This window comes from Moschus berezovskii, chromosome 15 (genome assembly GCF_049115385.1).
Source record: "Moschus berezovskii isolate FMDL1 chromosome 15, NW_MosBer_1.0, whole genome shotgun sequence".
NCBI classification, from domain to species: Eukaryota; Metazoa; Chordata; class Mammalia; order Artiodactyla; family Moschidae; genus Moschus; species Moschus berezovskii.
Genome location: NC_142474.1, coordinates 41,339,119 through 41,362,276, shown reverse-complemented (window position 1 = coordinate 41,362,276; position 23,158 = coordinate 41,339,119). Strand labels below are relative to the sequence as shown.

The window sequence follows — 23,158 nt, the reverse complement described above, 5'->3', positions numbered from 1 at the left end:
GGTTCAGAACCATGCCCCATGCAGTGGAAGCACAGAGTCCTCACTACTGGACTACCAGGAAAGTTCCAGGTTCAGAAAATTTTTAGCCATAATTTCATCACATCCATTTCTGTCCCTTTTCCTCTCTCTCTCCTCCTGAAACCCTTATCCTGTGATTGTTACTGTGTTCTATTTGCTAGTTAGGGAAGCATTCTTATTACTGTTTTGAATTCTGATAAATGATTATTTTGGTAAATTATTAATCTCTGTATCATTACCAGAGTTTTTCATGTGTTTTTACTTATTGTTTCACTTGAGACAAATTCCTCTGTCTTCTCATTTTGCTTAATTTCCTCTGTCTCTATGAAATTAGTTGAAAAAGTTTCCTGTTCTAGTCCTGTAGGGGTGTCCTTGCGCAGATGTGTCTCTATGCAGTCTGTGTGCCCACAGGCTTTGGGGCAGAGCTGGAGCTGAGCTGGTTAGAGGTCACCCCTTCCCAGGGTCTGCTGGCAACTTTTAAGTTGGTAGGAGGGGGAAGTGGAGGCTAGGGCCAGAGTCCAGTGTGAGGACTGGTTTCTCCAGTGCTCTGTGGCTGTCCCCACCCTACTGGGCTGGGCGGGTCCCAAGGTGCTGGAACAGAAGTCCTGACCATTGGCCTTAACTTGGTTCCACCCCCTGTAAGTGTGCACCCCCTCCCCGCCCCCCGCCACTCCCAGCACTGGTTCCTTTGCCCCAGAGGGTGGCAGAGCTGGAGGAAGGCCTGCTGGAGCAGCCCCTGGTGCGGGCGGCTGTGCATGTGGTGAAACCCTGGCACACCATCAGAACCCCGGACCCTGCTCCTCAGGCCCTTCTGTGATGGCTGCCCTGCCCCATCCAGATATGTGCGTGTTCCTGTATGAGTGTTCCTTTGAGTGTGTGTTCCTGTGTGTGTTTGTGTAGGTGGGTTCCTGTGTGTGTGTCTCTCTGTGTGTGTGTGTTCCTGTATGTGTGTATGTGATCATAGTTGGGTACTTGAAACAACGGGCAAATACTCACTCTTGGTAGATTTGATTCCTTGTCCTGATTTCACTAGTTTACTTGGCATGCTCTTAGTCCTTGTATCAGTCCAACAGGAAAGTTTAGGGCGATTCAGTTCATTTCTGAGTCAGCATCTGGGTGGCTTTTTGAATCCAGTGTACTTATGACCGTTTTTGAATGCCTTACTATCTCCCCAAATCCACACCCCAGTTCTACTCAGGATTTTATTAATACATGATATAGTCTGTGTCTCCACCCTTATTCCTTTGTCCCTGGCCCCTTATATAGTGCCCCTGCAGCTGTAATACCCATTGCAGCTGCTCTTCAGTGTAAGCTCAGTGAAACAGACACCAGTCTCCAGGCAGCCTCGAAGTAGGTTGCAGATAAGGTTTTCTGTGATCACTCTGGTTTGAGGGAGCAACTGGGAGCTGATCAAGACTGCACTACCCCAGGCAGGAGGAGAGTGCGTGTGAGTAAATACATGATGAAATTTCCTACTATTCTACTCTGAATTTTTCCTAGTTGTGTGTTTACTTTCTTGCTGTAGATCTATGACTGTTTCCCAGAACTCCTATGAGGTTTTTCAGCTGCCTTCTCTTTCTTTTTTGCCTTTCCAAGGGAGAAATCAGTCCTCCTAGCTCACCATTTTGCTGGTATCACTGTACGTGTTAAATTTTATTTGTCTTCACAACGTCCCCAAGTATCAATGCATCACAGTTTCCTTTTCTGTCCCAAATTTGTCAGTTTTTTATAGGTTTTTCTTTATAGGCTTTTTTCTTTTTTCATTTGAAAAATGTTGTACAAGATAGTAAATTATGTAAACTATGTATCAGTTACCTTATGAGAGTACTCTAGAAGTTATATAGCTAGGTACAAGGTATAAACACTCAAGAGTCTGTTTGTACACTGCACATGGTATCCTAAAGCTATTAATAATTAACCTCCAATAAGTATTTTGCCAAAATGTCTGGTTTCCGTATCCTGTTCAGGATTTCACCACTGTCAGATCTGTAAAGCAAATAATTTTGCTGGTGGGAAATGTAAAAAGACAAATTTAGTTTCATTTGAAGTTTTGATTCTTTATTAAGAGGTAACATTAAAATAATGCTTATTAAACACTTACAGTTTGTGTGATTTGTTTATGTGTGTATGTTTGTTCTGAAAGATAGTTGTTTCAGTTGATGTTTGATTGAGATTGGGCTTCATAATAGAAAAGTGAAAAACAATTGCTGTGTGGAAGTTTGGCATATGGTCAATAATTGTTCAGCAATCTCATCATTACATAATACTTAAGGTTATACGGATTAAAAAAGGAAACAAGTTGTTTGACTCACTTCAATCCTCTTCTTACTCCATGTGTGTGAGTTTAATCCTACTCCTTCTATAATATATGTGCTAACATTGGACAGTGCAGCTGGTGTGTTACCTTTCTGTTATTTATAACTTGTGAAGGTTGAAGAAAAAAACTACTCTGCTTAGTCAGAGGAGCAACAAGCAATGGATCTCAAAAGTCAGGTGAAGCTTAATGATGGCCACTTCATTCCTGTCCTGGGATTTGGAACTTTTGCACCTCAAGAGGTAAGAGTAGTGGTTTGGGGTTGAGATATAAATAGTAGTGGATGAGTTCCTGGGTGACTCTGGGAGGGTCACGTGGTTCCACTAACCAGGCTAGAACCATGCCCTGTGAAATGGGAGAGAGCATCCAGTCTCCACTCTGCATTAGGGTCTGAGGCTATGCTCACTTGCAGATTACTCTGGGTTCCCCTCCAGTTTCCATCTCTTTCCCAGCTTGGCAGAAGAGGTGAGGCTTGGGTGTTGAGAACACTGACTGTAAGCTGCTTTGCTCCAAGGGGGATTGCAATGGTTGGGTTTCTCTGTGTATTTTATTAGTTCCAGAGCTTCTTCCTCCTTCCAAAAAGACATGACCCAAAGAAATATTTGAGGTAAAAGGTCCTGAAGATGAGATGGCTGAAAACTAATGGGAGAGAATTGCTTTTCTACTGTGGGCTGTCTGCTTGGTCCCAGGCCAGACACACTCCAGCTGTGTTTTACCCTGTACTTCAGTTTCTGTTTGACTACTTCTTTTTTTTTTTTTTTAATTTAATTTATTTATTTTAATTGGAAACTAATTTCTTCACAATATTGTATTGGTTTTGCCATACATTGACATGAATCCACCCTGGGTGTACATGTGTTCCCCATCTTGAACCCCCCTCCCACCTCCCTCCCCATAGCATTCCTCTGGGTCATCCCCATGCACCAGCCCTGAGCATCCTGTATCATGCATCAAACCTGGACTGGTGATTTGTTTCACATATGATAATATACATGTTTCAGTGCCATTCTCCCAAATCATCCAACCCATCTCCCATCATCACCCTCTCCTACAGAGTCCAAAAGACTGTTCTATACATCTGTGTCTCTTTTGCTGTCTCATATACAGGAGAAGGAAATGGCAACCCATTCCAGTGTTCTTGCCTGGAGAATCCCGAGGTCGGGGGAGCCTGGCGGGCTGCCGTCTATGGGGTCGCACAGAGTCGGACATGACTGAAGCGACTTAGCAGCAGCAGCATACAGGGTTATCATTACCATCTTTCTAAATTCCATATATATGCGTTAGTATACTGTATTGGTGTTTTTCTTCCTGGCTTACTTCACTCTGTATAATAGGCTCTGGTTTCATCCACCTCATTAGAACTGATTCAAATGTATTCTTTTTAATTGCTGAGTAATATTCCATTGTGTATATGTACCACAAATTTCTTATCCATTCATCTGCAGATGGACATCTAGGTTGCTTCCATGTCCTGGCTATTATAAACAGTTCTGCGATGAACACTGGAGTACATGTGTCTCTTTCAATTCTGGTTTCCTCTGTGTGTATGCCCAGGAGTGGGATTGCTGTGTCGTATGGCAGTTCTGTTTCCAGTTTTTAAAGGAATCTCCACACTGTTCTCCATAGTGGTTGTACTAGTTTGCATTCCCACCAACAGTGTAAGAGTGTTCCCTTTTCTCCACATCCTCTCCAGCATTTATTGCTTGTAGACTTTTGGATGGCAGCCATTCTGACTGGCGTGAAATGGTACCTCATTGTGGTTTTGATTTGCACTTCTCTGATTATGAGTGATGTTGAGCATCTTTTCATGTGTTTGTTAGCCATCTGTATGTCTTCTTTGGAGAAATGTCTGTTTAGTTTTTTGGCCAATTTTTTGATTGGGTCATTTATTTTTCTGGAATTGAGCTGAAGGAGTTGCTTGTATATTTTTGAGATTAATGCTTTGTTAGTTGCTTCATTTGCTATTATTTTCTCCCATTCTGAAGGCTGTCTTTTCACCTTGCTTATCGTTTCCTTTGCTGTGCAGAAGCTTTTAATTTTAATTAGGTCGCATTTGTTTATTTTTGCTTTTATTTCCAATATTCTGGGAGGTGGGTCATGGAGGATCCTGCTGTGATTTATGTCGGAGAATGTTTTGCCTATGTTCTTCTCTAGGAGTTTTATAGTTTCTGGTCTTACATTTAGATCTTTAATCCATTTTGAGTTTATTTTTGTGTATGGTGTTAGGGAGTGTTCTAGTTTCATTCTTTTGCAAGTGGTTGACCAGTTTTCCCAGCACCACTTGTTAAAGAGATTGTCTTTACCCATTGAATATTCTTGCCTCCTTTGTCAAAGATAAGGTGTCCATAGGTGCATGGATTTATCTCTGAGCTTTCTATTTTGTTCCATTGATCTATATTTCTGTCTTTATGCCAGTATCATACCGTCTTGATGACTGTGGCTTTGTAGTAGAGCCTGAAGTCTGGCAGGTTGATTCCCCCAGCTCCATTCTTCTTTCTCAAGATTGCTTTGGCTATTCGAGGTTTTTTGTATTTCCATACAAATTGTGAAATTATTTGTTCTAGCTCTGTGAAAAATACCATTGGTAACTTGATAAGGATTGCATTGAACCTATAAATTACTTTGGGTGATATACTCATTTTCACAATATTTATTCTTCCAATCCACAAACACAGTATATTTATCCATCTATTAGTGTCCTCTCTGATTTCTTTCACCAGTGTTTTATAGTTTTCTATATATATGTCTTTTGTTTCTTTAGGTAACTATTTCTTCTAATGGGAATTACAGTGTCATTTGAGGGGATAAGCTACAGTCTTACAGGCCAGGCTTTGTAATATATTCTTGGGTTTTGCAGTGTCTTTTTATTAAAGTATAGTTTTCAGTGCTTGGACATGAGGGGCTAGTGGACAAGTCTTTAGCCTGGAAGCCAGAAAGTTTGCTGTCCATCTGGTCTTTAGAGTTTGCAGCTGTGACAAGGGGCTGACTGGTCCTTAAACTTTGTGTCTCACTTCTTCATCTATAAAACTGAAAGAAATATTCAGAGACCCTTTCAAGACAGAATATAGGGCTTGTTTCCTTGTAGTGCAAAGTGGGATGGGGAGGGAAGGGACCAGGCTATACTGAAGCTCACTGGTTCATTCCTTGGTACAGTCCCGAACACCTGAGTATTTAAGAAAAACCAGGACTAGACCCAACAGAGGGAAGTTAGACCAATTATCTAGTTCCTTGAAACAGGAAAGATTCTGAAATCACATAAAAAGAAATGGAGTATTATGCAGCATTAAAAACAAAGTTAATCCTGCCATTTGCAACCACACAGATCAACCTGGAGAACATTAAGTTAAATGAGAGAAGCCAGAAATAGAATGACAAATACTTCATGATCTCTTTATGGGTGAAATCTAAAAAAGTGGAACTCACAGAAGAAGAGAGTAGAGGAATGGTGACCATAAGTTGAGGACAAGGTTGGGAAAAAGGGAAAGATGTTGGTCAAAGGGACGGACCTTCAGTTTGAAATATGCTAAGTTGCTTCAATCGTGTCCGACTCTTTGCGACCCCATGGACTGTAGCTCACCAGGCTCCTCTGTCCATGGGATTCTCCAGGCAAGAATACTGGAGTGGGTTGCCATGCCCTTCTCCAGGGGATCTTCCCAACACAGGAATCGAACGCATATCTCCAGTGTCTCCTGCATTGTAGGCAGTTTCTTTACCCACTTAACCACCTGGGAAGCCCATTAGCGCACTAAGACCCCCTAAACCTTGTTCCCATTAGTTCATGGTATCATAGTATCATTTCATATCAGTTTGATATGAATAAGTCTTAACCCCTGATGTTCAGCATGGTGACTCCAGTTAATAATAATGGATTCTATCTTGAGATTTGCTAAGAGAGCAGATCTTTAGTGTTCTCACAAACACCCTCTAAAGTTAGCTATGTGATGTAATGGATCTCCTGGTAGCTTGATTGTGAATATCACTCAGATCAGTTCAGTTCAGTTGCTCAGTCGTGTTCGAATCTTTGCGACCCCATGAATCTCAGCACGCCAGGCCTCCCTGTCCATCACCAACTCCCGGAGTTCACTCAAACTCATGTGCATCGAGTCAGTGATGCCATTCAGCCATCTCATCCTCCATCGTCCCCTTCTCCTCCTGCCCCCAATCCTTCCCAGCATCAGAGTCTTTTCCAGTGAGTCAACTCTTTGCATGAGGTGGCCAAAGTATTGGAGTTTCAGCTTTAGCATCAGTCCTTCCAATGAACACCCAGGACTGATCTCCTTTAGAATGGACTGGTTGGCTCTCCTTGCAGTCCAAGGGACTCTCAAGAGTCTTCTCCAGCACCACAGTTCAAAAACATCAATTCTAGACAGCCATTTTGCTTCTTTGCATTTCTTTTCCATGGGGATGTTCTTAATCCCTGTCTCCTGTACAAGGTCACGAACACTGCTTTACCACTAGTGCCACCTGGTGCTGGTTGTAAAGAACCCACCTGCCAATGCAGGAGACATAAGAGGTTAAGGGTTCAATCCCTCAGTTGGGAAGATCCTCTGGAGGAGGGCATGGCTATTCATTCTAGTATTTTTGCCTGGAGAATCCCTTGAACAGAGGAGCCTGGTGGGCTATGGTTGCCATAGTGTGGCAAAGAGTTGGACATGACTGAAGCAACTTAGCATGCATGCACTTATATGAAAATATCGCTTTGTATACCTTGAATAGATACAGTTTTTTTTTTGTGTGTGTGTATTCTGTGTGGCTTCAGTGGTAGCCAGAAGTCTTAGAAGCTTCCAGCTTGTTTCTTGATGCTTTTACTGTACATCTTATACCTTTGCTGATTTTGCTTCAAAAATCTCACAGTATAAATCCTATCCATGTCTACAACTTTATATTTAACCCATTGGTTTCTAACAGCAAATAACTGAACCTGGAGGTGGCTTTTGGGTCCTCTGATACCTGTGATCAACCACTAATTGCTTGGGGTTGATGAGTTCCTGGGTGTCTATTTAATTACTGACTGGGAACATTCAGCAAACTGTCATGGGTTCATCACCATGCTTACAGAACTACCCAAAGAAAAGTTGAATCTTGGGAAGCTTAAAGCTTGTGCTTTAGCAATCTTTTAACCATGTGAATATGTAAGGTCTACCTTTGTTGCTCATGTAGGTTCCTAAGAGCGAAGCTCTGGAGGCAACCAAATTTGCTATAGAAGTTGGGTTCCGCCATATTGATTGTGCTTGTGTGTACCAAAATGAAGAGCAGGTTGGCCAAGCCATTCGAAGCAAGATTGCAGATGGCACTGTGAAGAGAGAAGACATCTTCTATACTTCAAAGGTGCTGTGTGTGTTGTGTGTGTGCACCTGTGGGCAACTGATTGTGCCCACGTGACTATTGTATAATAGGATCATTGTTTGGTAAAGAGTTGTTTGGTGACCCATGTTTATTATTACATTCCTAATGTATTGGAATTCCCTGGTGGTCCAATGGTTAAGACTCAGTGCTTTATTGCCATGAGCCCAGGTTCAATCCTTGGTCAGTGAAGTAATATCCCAAAAGCCATGTGGTAAGCCCCCCTCCCCCCAAAAAAATTTTCCTGAAGTATTATTAACACAGCTTTCATTCTTTAATCTCTGCAGCTTTGGTGCACTTTCTTTCAACCAGATTTGGTCCAACCAGCCTTGGAAAAGTCACTGAAAGATCTTCAACTGGATTATGTTGATCTCTATCTTATTCATTTCCCAGTGGCCATGAAGGTTGGACATTTGTGTGATTGCTTCTATTTTACTTTTTTAAGAGTGTGTATCAACTTGCATGGATGGTTGAATTAAGATTTGTCTTAGTAGGTTTTAGGGAGGTTTTCACTAGAGTAGAATCCCCCTAATAATTATTCATGATCATCTTTTTACTGAATTTCTTTGAATCCCTTACACACCTCCCGGGGAAAGGAGTTAAAGAATCTCTCAGTGTCTGCCTTAAAAACTTGAGGAAATAGAAATAGGTGAGTTCTGCACATGACTCCTGAATATGACTCCCGAGTCTCTAGGGATTTCATGAAACAAGAGTTTGGTGCAGCCATGATGAGCAATGACACAATCTTACATCAAATGTGATGAGTTCTCCTCCTCCACCCTTTCGAGTTGAGCAGATTTGGTGGTGCTCCATCTGGATGGGTCTAAAACTAGCAGACATCATAGGGACTTGGGAAACCTTACCTACACTGTTGCTTGTCTTCATGATGAAGTTTGTAGACTGCACTTAGACTTTAAGAACTGTATTATTATGTAGATGGGAATTTCCTGGCAGTCCAGTAGTTACAACTCCATGCTTTCACTGCTGAGGCAAGTTGAGTTGAGGGAAGGAGTGCAATCCATGTTTGGGGAACTAAGATCCCACAAACCTGAGACAAAAAAAAGACAAACCAAAACAAAACAAAAACCAAAAACAAACCCACAATGAAACTACAACAAAAAACTGTTATATGGAACTCTTGATTTTAAGTTACAGAAATCTACTCAAGCCATCCTATGCAAAATAGCTTAGAGGACTATGCAGATGGGAAGTCCAATCATGGATAGATTTAAGGATTTGCTGTACTCTTCAGAAATGTCTATTTTTTGTATCTCTTATCATGACATTGGAGGCTTTCCATGTGGCTCATCAGTAAAGAATCTGCCTGCAATGCAGGAGCTGCTGGAGATGTGGGTTCGATCTCTGGGTTGGGAAAATCCCCTGGAGAAGAGTCTGGCAACCCACTCCAGTATTCTTGCCTGGAGAATCCCATGGACAGAGGAGCCTGGTGGGCTACAGTCCATGGGGACACAAAGAATCAGAAACGACTGAAGCAACTTAGCACACATGCACATCATGGCATTACTCATGATTTGCTTTATTTTTACTGAACATTGGTGACAATTTCGACTGTTGGCAAATATGGTCTTGGAGCAGCTCAAGGCTCATGGTCATGAATGTTTGAGAGCATGTCTGGATCTTTCACATTCCATATCAATCTAACGAGAGCCTTGCTGGTTCACATGCTTGCCCTAAGGCATTTGATGCTCAGATGGAAAAGGAAGTCTGATTATCTAGTCATATCAAGATTGAAATTTTTATTCTGGAAATTATGTCATGTAACTTACTGCCTTTTCCAGCTCAAAAGAAGCATTTCAAAAGAGAAAAGTATAAGGAACAGACAAAATCCACAAAAGTCATGGGAATTCCCTTTTAGGACCTAGAAAAACATATTTATTACAACATATATATATATAAAGTGTAAGAGATTAGAATATGCCTCCCTCCTAAAGACATTGCTTACAACTCCATATAGGCAAATCACTTTGCAAGTACTAGTATCCAGAATATTATAACACCTACCTCACGAAGGTTTACTACCTGGTGCCAAGCAGCCAGGTTAAATGTAGAGATATTACTTTGTGACATCTCTAAAATGACTACTTCTATTCCAGCCAGGGGAGGAATTACTTCCAAAAGATGAAAATGGAAAAATGATGTTAGACTCAGTGGATCTCTGTCGCACGTGGGAGGTGAGTCTGGGGAGGAGAAAATCAGGGGAGGAGCCAGGAGAGGTGAAGCCTCCTTCATTTCTTCCACCTGTGAGAATGGGCTGTGGACCATCAGACTCAGCAGTTCATGAATCTAAGGGTTGTGATGCTGGGGTTTTGGGAGGAAACCATTGCTGGAATGCTCACAGAGAGGAACAAAGGAGGAGAATATGGGACAGTGAAGACAGGCATCTCTTTCCTTCCATACGATGTGTCTTCTCAGGGATTTTTCTAAGGAGGAAATGGTAATTGTTGTTTTTGTGTCACAACTTCTTTTTTCCTCTTGATAATCAATGCTAATTCTTGATGGGTGACCCTGTTGACAGATAATTTTTCAGCATTTATTTTTGCTCTATTGCCCATTCTAAATGACTGCTCACCCTCTCCTTCTTCCCCAGGCCCTGGAGAAGTGTAAGGATGCAGGGCTGACCAAGTCCATCGGGGTGTCCAACTTCAACCACAAGCAGCTGGAGAAGATCCTGAACAAGTCGGGACTCAAGTACAAGCCTGTCTGCAACCAGGTGAGCAGCTTGGCTCCTCTCCCTCCTGCTCTTCACAACCTCCTTCTTGCCCTGGAGCCTGATGTTTGTCTGTCCTCCCCACCTGTTCATTCGACCTTTGTGGACAGAATATTCTAGAGGGCAGAGCCTCTGTATAGATGGAATACTGTGAATAGGACCCACAGTGGTATCTCTGTTTGATAAAGTCTGGGTGGAACAGCTGGGGAGGGGGTCGTGCTAAATTGTGGTGGAGACTGAGGAAAGGTAAAGGAGGTGAAGAAGGTTTAGACTTGTCACCTAGAACTTAGAGGAAGGTGGTGTTTACCTGAGCCTAAAGGGTGTACAGAAATGGATGTTAAAAGTGCCTGGGAGGGAACTGTGGACAGGAAGGAGGACCATGAAAACATGGCATGGGGAGTAAAGAAAGATAAATCAGATAATATTGGTTTAAAATTTGTGTGGGGTTTGGATGGCTGAATCCTTAGTCTTAGTGTTTCAGCTTTTCTGGGTCTTCAGTATCGAAAATATGCTGAAAACTATGAAAGTCATCCAGGTGAAAGGCTGAAGTTAAAGGCTCATGGTGATATTATCAGTCAATAAAATATTTACTCATAAACATTACTCAAACGTAGAGCTTACCTTATGATTACTCAAGCTTGGAATGGTTCTCTCATCCAAGTCTATCATAAAATTAACTTTTAAGCACACTTTTCTCTATTTTTATCTTGATGTTGATATTTCAAGTTTACATTTAAGTTATAGTTTTTCCTTTAGAATTTTTTAAACTTTTAATTTTATCTGTTGTATTAATATTACTTTCCCATATAATCTGACACTCTTCTCTGTTGGCATTCTACAGGTGGAATGTCACCCTTATCTCAAGCAGAGGAAACTGTTGGATTTCTGCAAGTCACACGATATTGTTCTTGTTGCCTATAGTGTTCTGGGATCTCAAAGAGTAAAAGGATGGTAATGAACCCTAAGGAAGACAACAGGGTGTTCACCTAAAATTCAGTTTTTGATGAAATGGTTTAAATCATACAGTACTCAGTGGTCTGGAGATAACTCTCATAGGCATGGGGAATAAAGGGGAAGGATGGACTGATTTCTTCTCTTTTATCTTCCCATCACTCAGACAGCTACTTTACATTGTATTAGCCTTTGTGAAAGAGTTAGTTGCATGTCATGTCTGACTCTATAATACCTCATAGTCTGTAGCCCACCAAACTCTTCTGTCCATGGGATTTTCCAGGCAAGAATACTGAAGTGGTTAGCCATTCCCTTCCCCAGGGGATCTTTCTGACTCAGGGATCCAACTCAAGTCTCCTGCTTGTAAATTCATCAATTACATTAAAATCTGTATATAATCTCCAAGTTGAGACCAGAAACCCAAGCTTATGCCATGATTTTGCTTATTAACTTATGAATACATTTATAAAAATAGATGTTGCAAACCTCACTTACCTTATGTCTAAAATTGGGACAATAATATGTAACTCCTAGGTTTATCATGCTAGAAAAAATTTCAATTTGAACTAATTATGTAAACATCTCTAGGAGAATAATGATGAAATAAATGTCATTCTGGGACTACTCAGTTTTTATCAAAGCCTAGAAAAGTGACATTAAAAAATTTCCTGGTATTTTTCTTCTCTTTCTCTACTCATGGCCTTGATTATCAAAGAAAAACAATCACTGAGAAGTAAAGGAAAAATTCCACAAGTTTGGCAGTCCTGGTCTCAACTCAATCATGAATCTGAATTACATGCAGACCTTTGTAAACACAGAATGGGAGGTGACCCAGTTGAGGTTCTGATTCAGTTTGTCTTCAACTAAGTCATGGAATTTGTATTTCTTTTTTTTTTTTTTTAAGGAAAAAAATTTTATTTTTATTTTTTTTATTTTTTATTTTTATTTTTTTTTATTTTACAATATTATTTTGGTTGGTTTTGCCATACATTGATATGAATTTGCCCCGGGTTTACATAAGTTCCCCCTCCTGAACTCCCCTCTCACCTCCCTCCTCCCTTTATCCTCCCTCTGGGTCATCCCCGCATGCCAGCCCCAAGCATCCTATAACATGCATTGACCCTGAACTAGTGATTCGTTTCACATATGACAACATACGTGTTTCAATGCCATTCTCCCAAATCATCCCACCCTCATCCTCTCCCATAGAGTCCCAAAGACTGTTCTATACATCTGTGTCTCTTTTGCTGTCTCGTATACAGGGTTATCATTTGCATCTTTCTAAATTCCATATATATGTGTTAGTATACTGTATTGGTGTTTTTCTTTCTGGCTTACTTCACTCTGTATAATAGGCTCTAGTTTCATCCACCTCATTTGAACTGATTCAAATGTATTCTTTTTAATGGCTGAATAATACTCCATTGTGTATATGTACCAAAGCTTTCTTATCCATTCGTCTGCAGATGGACATCTAGGTTGCTTCCATGTCCTGGCTATTATAAACAGTGCTGCAATGAACATTGGAGTACACGTGTCTCTTTCAATTCTGGTTTCCTCGGTGTGTATGCCCAGGAGTGCGATTGCTGGATCATATGGCAGTTCTATTTCCAATTTTTTGAGGAATCTCCATACTGTTCTCCATAGTGGCTGTACTAGTTTGCATTCCCACCAACAGTGTAAGAGGGTTTCTTTCTCTCCACATCCTCTCCAGCATTTATTGCATGTAGACTTTTGGATAGCAGCCATTCTGACTGGTGTGAAATGGTATCTCATTGTGGTTTTGATTTGCATCTCTCTGATTATGAGGGATGTTGAGCATTTTTGTGTGTGTTTGTTAGCCATCTTTATGTCTTCTTTGGAGAAATGTCTGTTTAGTTCTTTGGCCCATTTTTTGATTGGGTCATTTATTTTTCTGGAATTGAGCTGCAGGAGCTGCTTGTATAATTTGGAGATTAATCCTTTATCAGTTGCTTCATTTGCTATTATTTTCTCCCATTCTGAAGGCTGTCTTTTCACCTTACTTATAGTTTCCTTTGCTGTGCAGAAGCTTTTGGTTTTAATTAGGTCCTATTTGTTTATTTTTGCTTTTATTTCCAATATTCTGGGAGGTGGGTCATGGAGGATCCTGCTGTGATTTATGTCGGAGAGTGTTTTGCCTACGTTCTCCTCTAGGAGTTTTATAGTTTCTGGTCTTACATTTAGCTCTCTAATCCATTTTGAGTTTATTTTTGTGTATGGTGTTAGGGAGTGTTCTAGTTGCATTCTTTTACAAGTGGCTGACCAGTTTTCCCAGCACCACTTGTTAAAGAGACTGTCTTTTCTCCATTTTATATTCTTGCCTCCTTTGTCAAAGATGAGGTGTCCATAGATGCGTGGATTTATCTCTGGGCTTTCTATTTTGTTCCATTGATCTATATTTCTGTCTTTATGCCAGTACCATACTGTCTTGATGACTGTGGCTTTGTAGTAGAGCCTGAAGTCTGGCAGGTTAATTCCCCCAGTTCCATTTTTCTTCCTCAAGATTGCTTTGGCTATTCGAGGTTTTTTGTATTTCCATACAAATTGTGAGATTATTTGTTCTAGTTCTGTGAAAAATATCTTTGGTAGCTTGATAGGGATTGCATTGAATGTATAAATTACTTTGGGTAGTATACTCATTTTTACAATATTTGTTCTTCCAATCCATGAACATGGTATATTTCTCCATCTATTAGTGTCCTCTTTGATTGTTTTCAGTAGTGTTTTATAGTTTTCTATGTACAAGTCTTTTGTTTCCTTAGGTAGATATATTCCTAAGTATTTAATTCTTTTCGTTGCAACAGTGAATGGAATAGTTTCCTTAATTTCTCTTTCTATTTTCTCATTATTAGTGTATAGGAATGCAAGGGATTTCTGTGTGTTGATTTTATATCCTGCAACGTTACTGTAATCATTGATTAGCTCTAGTAGTTTTCTGGTAGAGTCTCTAGGGTTTTCTGTGTAGAGGATCATGTCATCAGCGAACAGTGAAAGTTTTACTTCTTCTTTTCCAATTTGTATTCCTTTTATGTCTTTTTCTGCTCTGATTGCTATCGGGGTCCAGCCCCGATATGACCCAGGGTATCCTCGGAATGAACGGCGTCGGCGTTAGAGAGAGAGAGAGAGAGAGAGAGAGAGAGAGAGAGAGAGAGAGAGAGAGAGAGAGAGAGAGAGAGACAGGGGCTGATGATTCCTTGGTTTACGCTGGAAACCAATAAAACCCCAGCATGGGGTTTGCTCTGTTTACGTAGGCCACAGGCGCCCTCTCGAATCGCCGGAGGCACCCCACCAGGGCACCCCCTCGAGTGAGTCTTAGAAGCCCAGGCAGATAAGTAAACGCAGAGGGCCCAGCGCTCCAAGGATCTCAACCAGAAAAAGGAGAATAGAGAAAAGGATGGAAAGAGAGAAAGAACGACACGGGGAGACCAAGCTTCAGTGAGCAAGGCCCAAAACTTTATTTTCCAGTGCTGCTTTTATACCCTAAGTTATGCGCATAAGAAACAGAGAAAGGGAGGTATAGATTCACACCAAAATCGCGTGGGGTCAGCAGTCTTGACCCTTATCAGGATCAGGGCTTATTTTTGTGTGATAAAAGTTTTTAGATGGTTTACATCATCTTCTGGCCAGGGGGCCTGCTAACAGTTTATGGCCCTCTTCTCCTGACAATAGGTTAGTTAGCAAGTAAAAGACCCTTTTTTTTTAAGGTGACTTTCCTAAAGTTAGGTGCATAACAAAGTTACATTCCTATAAGGCACCGGTGTAGTGAGCTGCAAGAAAGGAACTTATTAACTTAAGATCTGATGTGGTTAAATCAAAGGTTACTACTTATATTCTCTATATGTGATTAATATATTCCCAAGGATACAATAGATAGAGGAAACTTTGCAGCAAGCATTGATTCAACAATGAAATCTTTTTTAGTACTACTCTAATGATTTTAACTTCTTTAACAGATTCCTGTATATTAGAATATTAGGCTTTCTGTCCTTGCATGGCTGGGAGGCTATAAACAGTCACACTCATAGTTGTAAGAGCCCGGACAAACTTGTCATGCAAGTTAGAAAGCTATCAGAGGGGCTTGGGTCGGAACACTCCTATTAAGCCGAGGAGAACTTTTAAACTACAGTTCTGAATTAATGTTTTCAGAGAAAGGTGGTTGGGGGGAAGCCCCCGTAAGTATTAGAGGACTTGGTAAGAGGCGTAAGATAGTAAAGCAGTCAGACTCCAGTTTTCTTTGGGGTAGATGCTCAGGTAAGTCCAGGGGGCTCCTCGAGTCCTGATTAGCCTTTGCCCGTCAGGCCTCTTCCCCAGTTGACCTTTGCCATGGGTAGGATTTCCCTCGCTGGCTCCCGGCAGATTGCTGTAGCCAAAACTTCCAGAACTATGTTGAATAGTAGTGGTGAGAGTGGGCACCCTTGTCTTGTTCCTGACTTTAGGGGAAATGCTTTCAGTTTTTCACCATTGAGGATAATGTTTGTTGTGGGTTTATCATATATAGCTTTTATTATGTTGAGGTATGTCCCTTCTATTCCCACTTTCTGGAGGGTTTTTATCATAAATGGATGTTGAATTTTGTCGAAGGCTTTCTCTGTATCTATTGAGATAATCATATGATTTTTATTTTTCAGTTTGTTAATGTGGTGTATTACGTTGACTGATTTGTGGATATTGAAGAATCCTTGCATTCCTGGGATAAAGCCCACTTGGTCATGATGTATGATCTTCTTAATATGCTGTTGGATTCTGATTGCTAGAATTTTGTTAAGGATTTTTGCATCTATGTTCATCAGTGATATTGGCCTGTAGTTTTCTTTTTTTGTGGGGTCTTTACCAGATTTTGGGATTAGGGTGATGGTGGCCTCATAGAATGAGTTTGGAAGTTTTCTTTCCTCAGTAATTTTCTGGAAGAGTTTGAGTAGAATAGGTGTTAGCTCTTCTCTAAATTTTTGGTAGAATTCAGCTGTGAAGCCGTCTGGACCTGGGCTTTTGTTTGCTGGGAGATTTTTGATTACAGTTTCAATTTCCGTGCTTGTGATGGGTCTGTTCAGATTTTCTATTTCTTCCTGGTTCAGTTTTGGAAAGTTGTATTTTTCTAGGAATTTGTCCATTTCTTCCAGGTTATTCATTTTATTGCCATATAATTCCTGATAGTATTCTCTAATAATCCTTTGTATTTCTGTGTTGTCAGTTGTGATCTCTCCATTTTCATTTCTAATTTTATTGATTTGGTTCTTCTCCCTTTGTTTCTTGATGAGTCTGGCTAGTGGTTTGTCAATTTCATTTACCTTCTCAAAGAACCAGCTTTTGGCTTTGTTGATTTTTGCTATAGTCTCTTTTGTTTCTTTTGCATTTATCTCTGCCCTAATTTTTACAATTTCTTTCCTTCTACTGACCCTGGGGTTCTTCATTTCTTCCTTTTCTAGTTGCTTTAGATGTAGAGTTAGGTTATTTAGTTGACTTTTTTCTTGTTTCTTGATGTGTGCCTGTATTGCTATGAACTTCCCCCTTAGCACTGCTTTTACAGTGTCCCAGAGGTTTTGGGTTGTTGTGTTTTCATTTTCACTCATTTCTATGCATATTTTGATTTCTCTTTTGATTTCTTCTATGATTTGTTCGTTGTTCAGCAGCGTGTTGTTCAGCCTCCATATGTTGGCATGTTTAATAGTTTTTCTCCCATAATTGAGATCTAATTTTACTGCATTGTGGTCAGAAAAGATACATGGAATGATTTCAACTTTTTTGAATTTGCCAAGGCTAGATTTATGGCCCAGGATGTGATCTATCCTGGAAAAGGTTCCATGTGCACTTGAGAAAAAGGTGAAATTCATTGTTTTGGGGTGAAATGTCCTATAGATATCAATTAGGTCTAACTGGTCTATTGTATCATTTAAAGATTGTGTTTCCTTGTTAATTTTCTGTTTAGTTGATCTATCCATAGATGTAAGTGGGGTATTAAAATCTCCCACTATTATTGCATTATTGTTAATTTCCCCTTTCATACTTGTTAGTAATTGTCTTACATATTGCGGTGCTCCTATGTTGGGTGCATAAATATTTATAATTGTTATGGAATTTGTATTTCTAACAAGATCCCAGGTGATACTATTGATGCTGGTCCCTGGACCACACTTTGAGAAGCACTGGTCTAGAGTGGACCTACTTGGTCTGTTTGAGAAGCCTCCTTAGAAACTGAGAATTTAGTCTCAGCTCCTCAGCATTTCTGAATTTCCTTCCAGGGTGAACGAGAACCACCCCGTTCTCTTGGAGGACCCAGTTCTTTGTGCCATTGCCAAAAAGAATAAGCAGACCCCAGCTCTGGTTGCCCTTCGCTACCAGATACAACGTGGGGTTGTGGTTCTGATCAAGAGTTTCAACAAGAAGCGGATCAAAGAGAACATCCAGGTGATGATGAGTGGGGCTATGGGCAGAGGGTTCCTAAGGAATATCCTTCACTAGGGTCATTCTTTGTCCGTCTCTCATGACTTTCCTTGGGCCAAGACAAGTCACCTGTTCTTCCCTGTGCATGAATGTCTTGTGTGTATTCCTGGTAGTTTTCTCCTCCTGATGTGGCAACAGGGAAGGTGGCATGGCTGGAGAGGGTTAACGTTGAACAGATGTGTGTGCTCAGTTGCTCAGTCTTGTCTGACTCGTTGCAATCCCATGAACTGTAGCCTGCCAGGCTGGTCTGTCCATGGGGATTCTTCAGGCAGGAATACTGGAGTGGGTTGCCAAGCCCTCCTCCAAGGGATCTTCCCAACCCAGGAACTGAGCTCAGGTCTCCCACATTGCAGGCAGATTCTTTACTGAGTCACCACGGAAGCCCAAGAACACTGGAGTTGGTAACGTATCCCTTCTCCAGGGGATCTTCCCAACCCAGGAATTGAACTGGAGTCTCCTGCATTGCAGGCAGATTCTTTACCATCTGAGCCAACGTTGGACAGATAACAGAGATTTATTTCCAGTATTACTTCTGCAATTTATTCTGTCACATTGTACAAATGACATCTTATTTTCTTTGTTCTCAATTGATGAAACTGTGAATTTTTTAGGCCGTTTGGACATAACAAAATACTACAGATTTAGTGACTGAGAAAATATTTCAATTTTTATGAAGCTGGGGTCTTGAGGTCAGGGGGCCCATTTGGTTGGGTGAGGGTGCTCCTCCAGTTCACAAGCTTCTTCTTGTACCTTAACATGGGGAGGGGAAAACAGAGTATTTCCCTGATCTTTATACATTTACTCCCCATGAGTTTCTGCGTTGGAGAAGCTCCTCTTCAAGACTTTGTCCACTTTAGCTAGGTTGTTCTTATTTTGACTTCTGTGTAGGAGATCAATATTGTTCCCCTAGGCATAGGTGTACAGAAAACTCTCCCGAATTTCAGGATTTAATGTAGAGATCAGTTATGTTTCTCTTGATTCTGTGGTTTGACAATCACCCTACACTCAACTAGGCTCTTGTCCTTTGGCTGGCCTCTCTCATGCATTTGCAGTTCAGTGCAGAGCAGCTCAGCAGTTCTGCTTTAGCAGGTGGATGTGGTTCTTGTTAGAGGAGCCTGCATGCTTCTCTGCGTAGTTTTTCATATATGTTTGGCTAGACTGTGGTCAACTGACTGGGTCTTCATCTCAGCACAGTGCTGTGATCCCAAGTCAGTGATTAGGGAAAAAATCCTCTTCCTGTCTGGGCTCAGATCTGGCTCAGCACTTCTGGGAAATACCACTGTTCAGTGCCACAGGTTACAGGTTAGGCCAAGTCAAGGGGAATAGAAATTGTCCCCTGATCAATTGTTTCCATGTTTCCATTTAAATTTAGTTGTGTAATCTAGCTGGAACTGATTATCTAAGATAATATGAAAATAGATGCATATACATTTACACATATTTAAATTTAAACCTAAAGTTCCATATTTCCTCACAGATTTTCATTGTCAACTCTGTCATATATCAAGTGTCCAGAAGTACATTTCTGGTGTCTCTCTTCTATTTAGCTAGTCTGTTTTCTGCACCGTGTTATTACAGTGGAAAGTAAGTATGCTTTTCAGAATGATAATTTTTTATTTTTTAAGAATGTCCTGACTGCTTTTGATTAGCTCTCTTTTATTGAAAATTTAGTATCACTCTACCAACTTCCAGGGAAGAAAACATGCTCAAGTCTTTGGTTCATGTTGCATTGAAACACTAGATCATTTGGAGAAAATGAACTTCTTTACAAAATTGAGCTTTCCATTTCATGAATATGATGTGAATTTTTAATTATCTAGGTGTTCTTTAATGTTAAACATTTTTTATAACTTTCTCTACAAACGCACTTACATAAAGTTTTTGTTAGATTCAGTCATAGATAATGAATAGTTTGATATCAGAGTCTTGAATAGGTTTTCACAGGGAGCCTCCTTCCCACAGTGCTTCAGCTGAATTTTGTCACCCTTAGGGCATGTTGGGGAGAGTTAATCAGTTTAATGTTAGCTCAGGTTCACGTATTGAGTCAGGAGTGTCCAAAGGTAATGTATTTGGAAAAATAAGATTTTAGTTTGTTTTCTGTCACAAGTGATTCACTTAGAAAGATAAGGGACTGATGCACTGTAATGTTAGTGAGTTGAATAGAGAAGGAGAAGGTGTGGGAAGGAGAGGTCAGAACTCAGCAGAGGGTCCAAGGTTGTTCTTCTGGAAGCCGAGGACAGACATGGCTTCCCTGTCTCCTCCTCATGTCTCTATCCAGCTGGAAAGTCCTCCAGTCCCTAGGGGGGAGGCTGTCTCCTTGGGGGAGAGGTTAATGTGATTGTTCCTTCCTTCCAGGTGTTTGACTTTGAACTGAGTCCAGAAGACATGAAAGCAATTGATGGCATTGACAGAAATATAAGATATAACGAGATACTATTGTAAGTGACCTGCAGATATTTCACACATACACTATTTTCTGTAGCAGGCAGGTCGGCAGGAGAACTAAGCTTTTCAAAAGCTTAATTCTGGGAAGAGAGTCCTGATTTCCAGTGTAGGAGTAAACCAGGGGCTTCCTGCAGACCTCAGACCAGAGGTTTCCTCCAGAGCTCCGTCTCTGACCAACAGAAATGTGACTTGGGCCCAGGACAGCCCATCAGTAGCATCCCCAGCTTTGACATCATGGTGATGTCACTACTTTGTGTCCCTAATCCCCATGCCTAGTGTACCTCCTCTCAGGGCGGAGGGACCCAGGAAACACAAATGGCATAGTGCCTGCAGCCCACTATTCTTTCAGGGACTTGTGAACATGTTTCATCTTTAATTCTTTTTGTATCAGGGGAAAAGGATTATATTAATAATAGCTATATAATAATGAATCCATCATGCATTACATTCATGTTTTGTTGTTGTTCAGTTGTGAAGTCCTGTATGACTCTTTTGCAACCCCATGGACTGTAGTCTACCAGGCTCTTTTGTCCGTGGGATTTCCCAGGCATTTTCCTCTCCAAGGGATCTTCCCAACCCAGGGGTTGGACTCATGTCTTCTTCCTGGGCAGTGGGATCCTTTACCACTGAACAACTTGGGAAGCCCGTGTTGATGTTTGCCCATGTGCAATTGTTAAATGTCATGTTAATGTTTTTCTGGAGGTGATCCCGGCAGGCCAATGTGCATCAGTGCTCAGAAGTCACAGGGGTCTACTTCCACCCCCTCCCCTAAGTGGCTGGTGGTTTTCTCCCTAATGGGCATTCCTTCTCCAAGACATTATCCATTTATTTCAAATTGATCTCTTCATTGGCCTTTTTCCCTATTCCAACTCTCATTTTCTCATCCTTATAATTTCACAAAACTGAATTACAAGTAGGTCATTAACTGACCTACCAGTGAATGACTTCTTTGTCTTTAGCAGGACACGCCTAGGTAAGATTGGCTGGGTGTTTGGTTTCTTGAGTCAACACTTACCCCACTCTAGCTTCTGTCCATCAGGGGTACATCCCTTTGGAAGCCCCTATCACCTGGACTCTGACTTAGTCACTAACATGTGACTCCAGCTGCCTAATTACTGAAGAAGGAGATCAGGATTGAAGAGACACAATAGAAATTTGGAAGGGAGTTTTGAGAAATGAGAATACAAATTATTGGCAAAATGATTTGATTTCAGTGAAAGATCTCAAAACTGCCCCAGTTGTTGCAAAGCTATATCATGATTCTAAGAAAAGATATGATACATGGAAAAAACATGGAAAGCTCCTCTTCTGTACTCAAAGGCTTTTAAGTTCTCAAAGGCTTTTTAATTCTATGTTCTCCTTCATTAGGCTGTGAATGCCTATCTTTGTGGGCTCAACTCAATAGCACAGCTCCTGGAACATGGAATTAGTAAAAATATACTTTATAATGAATTGAATTGAAAAGGACACATTAGAATGAAAAGTACAAACATGGATAAAAGGAAAACAGCAGTAATACTAATTGCTGAATAACCAGTGTTTTAATATATTATAAAATAAGAAAAGAATGATTCCACTTTGTGCTGTGCAATTATTGAGCTGTACATAGTAGCTCTTCAACAGATGAAAAATTCCTTAATGGAGACACCCTGTATTTTTGGGGTTCTCAGTATCTATTTATCCATGGATGTGTGAAAAAGAGCATTAATTTGTTCACTGTGATTCTTCTCCTCATCTAGGGACACAAGTTCCATCTGTGTCTGAAATGATTCGCACAGTTAGTCCTACATCTTGTGCTCTTGTATAAATTGTAACCTGAGTCAAACTACCTGTCACTGTGGAGTGAATATCACATGTGAATGTTGGGACTGGACGTGCAGGTGCTGTGTGCACATGGAGCAGGCATCTTCATGTGTGCTTGTCAGGGGAGAAGGAGGGACCTGCTTGTAGATTTAGAGTTTTAGCCCATCCTGACCACATTCACAGAATAATGTTCTCTATGAAAACATGGCTGATTTAATAAATGAATCCTTCTCCTTCTCTTTCAGTGCTGTTGGTCACCCTGATTATCCATTCTCTGAAGAATATTGACTCTTAGCTCTCACCGTGATTCTTTGAAAATGTCTTGCTTCTAGGGTGGTGAAGAAGATTTTTGTACTTGGAGGTGCTTAAATGAAGTGTCTGAAACTTTGAAAGCTTGCTTTTCCCTTTAAAACATTTAACATGTTATGAAACTATTAATAAAGCCTTCAAAGTAAGAATACTTCTTTTTTTCTGATAATTAAGGTAATACATATAAATTACAGAAAATTAGGAAATAGAAGGCAAAGGATCGAAACAAAAATAAGCTGTGATTAACCATTTTAATAATACTTTGATGCATTTTCCAATACAAATGTGAGTTTTTATTTACAAAGAGAAGGAATCTTCAATCTACAGGTTGTATGCTTATTTTTTATCTTAGTATAATTATCTTGGTAAGCTAAAAATACGATTTACGAATCCAGCATTATGTTTTGCTTACTAAGGCAGCAAATCTTATTCATTTAATTTCTTAATTGTCTGCCTAGAAATTGTTTTATCAATAGATATTAATTAAAATGAGAAATTATTGAGTTGATAGTCTAGTGGAGGCTGAGACTGTGAACAAAATCAGGAGTATTTAGTTGTTAGAAATGGGTAAGTTCCTGTAGGAGACATTTCTACACAATCTCTCTCATATCTGTACATTTGTTAGGCAGAGGAGCCAACTACATTTCATCCCACACAACTTCTCATTTGTACAAGAAAGAACCTTGAAACATAGAGATAGTGCTCCCAGCATTCTCTGGAATAGAAAATGCTAGTCAAGGAAGTATGAGTATTCATGTAATATTTAAGGGCCAGCAAATCAGCTGATG

General features: G+C 40.5%; 1 protein-coding gene across 4 annotated transcripts; it reads left to right on the top strand.

The window, feature by feature from the left end:
* Window positions 1-715: 715 nt before the first annotated feature.
* Window positions 716-22,519, top strand: LOC129559457 (aldo-keto reductase family 1 member C3-like). Of its 4 annotated transcripts, XM_055431230.2 has the most exons (11): window positions 716-860; window positions 1,285-1,465; window positions 2,449-2,574; window positions 7,493-7,660; window positions 7,963-8,079; window positions 9,790-9,867; window positions 10,284-10,406; window positions 11,245-11,354; window positions 17,612-17,777; window positions 20,169-20,251; window positions 22,307-22,519. In XM_055431230.2, exons 3-11 carry the CDS (start codon window positions 2,494-2,496, stop codon window positions 22,347-22,349), a joined length of 969 nt encoding a protein of 322 aa, XP_055287205.2. In that variant the 5' UTR covers window positions 716-860; window positions 1,285-1,465; window positions 2,449-2,493; the 3' UTR covers window positions 22,350-22,519. The 4 variants fall into 4 exon arrangements, with proteins under 4 accessions (XP_055287205.2, XP_055287224.2, XP_055287200.2 ...); XM_055431249.2 differs by lacking the exon at window positions 1,285-1,465 and having other exon boundaries at window positions 717-860; XM_055431225.2 differs by lacking the exon at window positions 716-860 and having other exon boundaries at window positions 874-1,465.
* Window positions 22,520-23,158: the final 639 nt, after the last annotated feature.

Excerpts from the sequence above, each read along its gene's own strand:
- LOC129559457 (XM_055431230.2), top strand. The coding sequence starts at position 2,494 with ATGGATCTCAAAAGTCAGGTGAAGCTTAATGATGGCCACTTCATTCCT. Across the intron at positions 7,661-7,962 it reads ACATCTTCTATACTTCAAAG|CTTTGGTGCACTTTCTTTCA; the intron begins GTGCTGTGTGTG and ends TAATCTCTGCAG. Across the intron at positions 17,778-20,168 it reads GGATCAAAGAGAACATCCAG|GTGTTTGACTTTGAACTGAG; the intron begins GTGATGATGAGT and ends CCTTCCTTCCAG.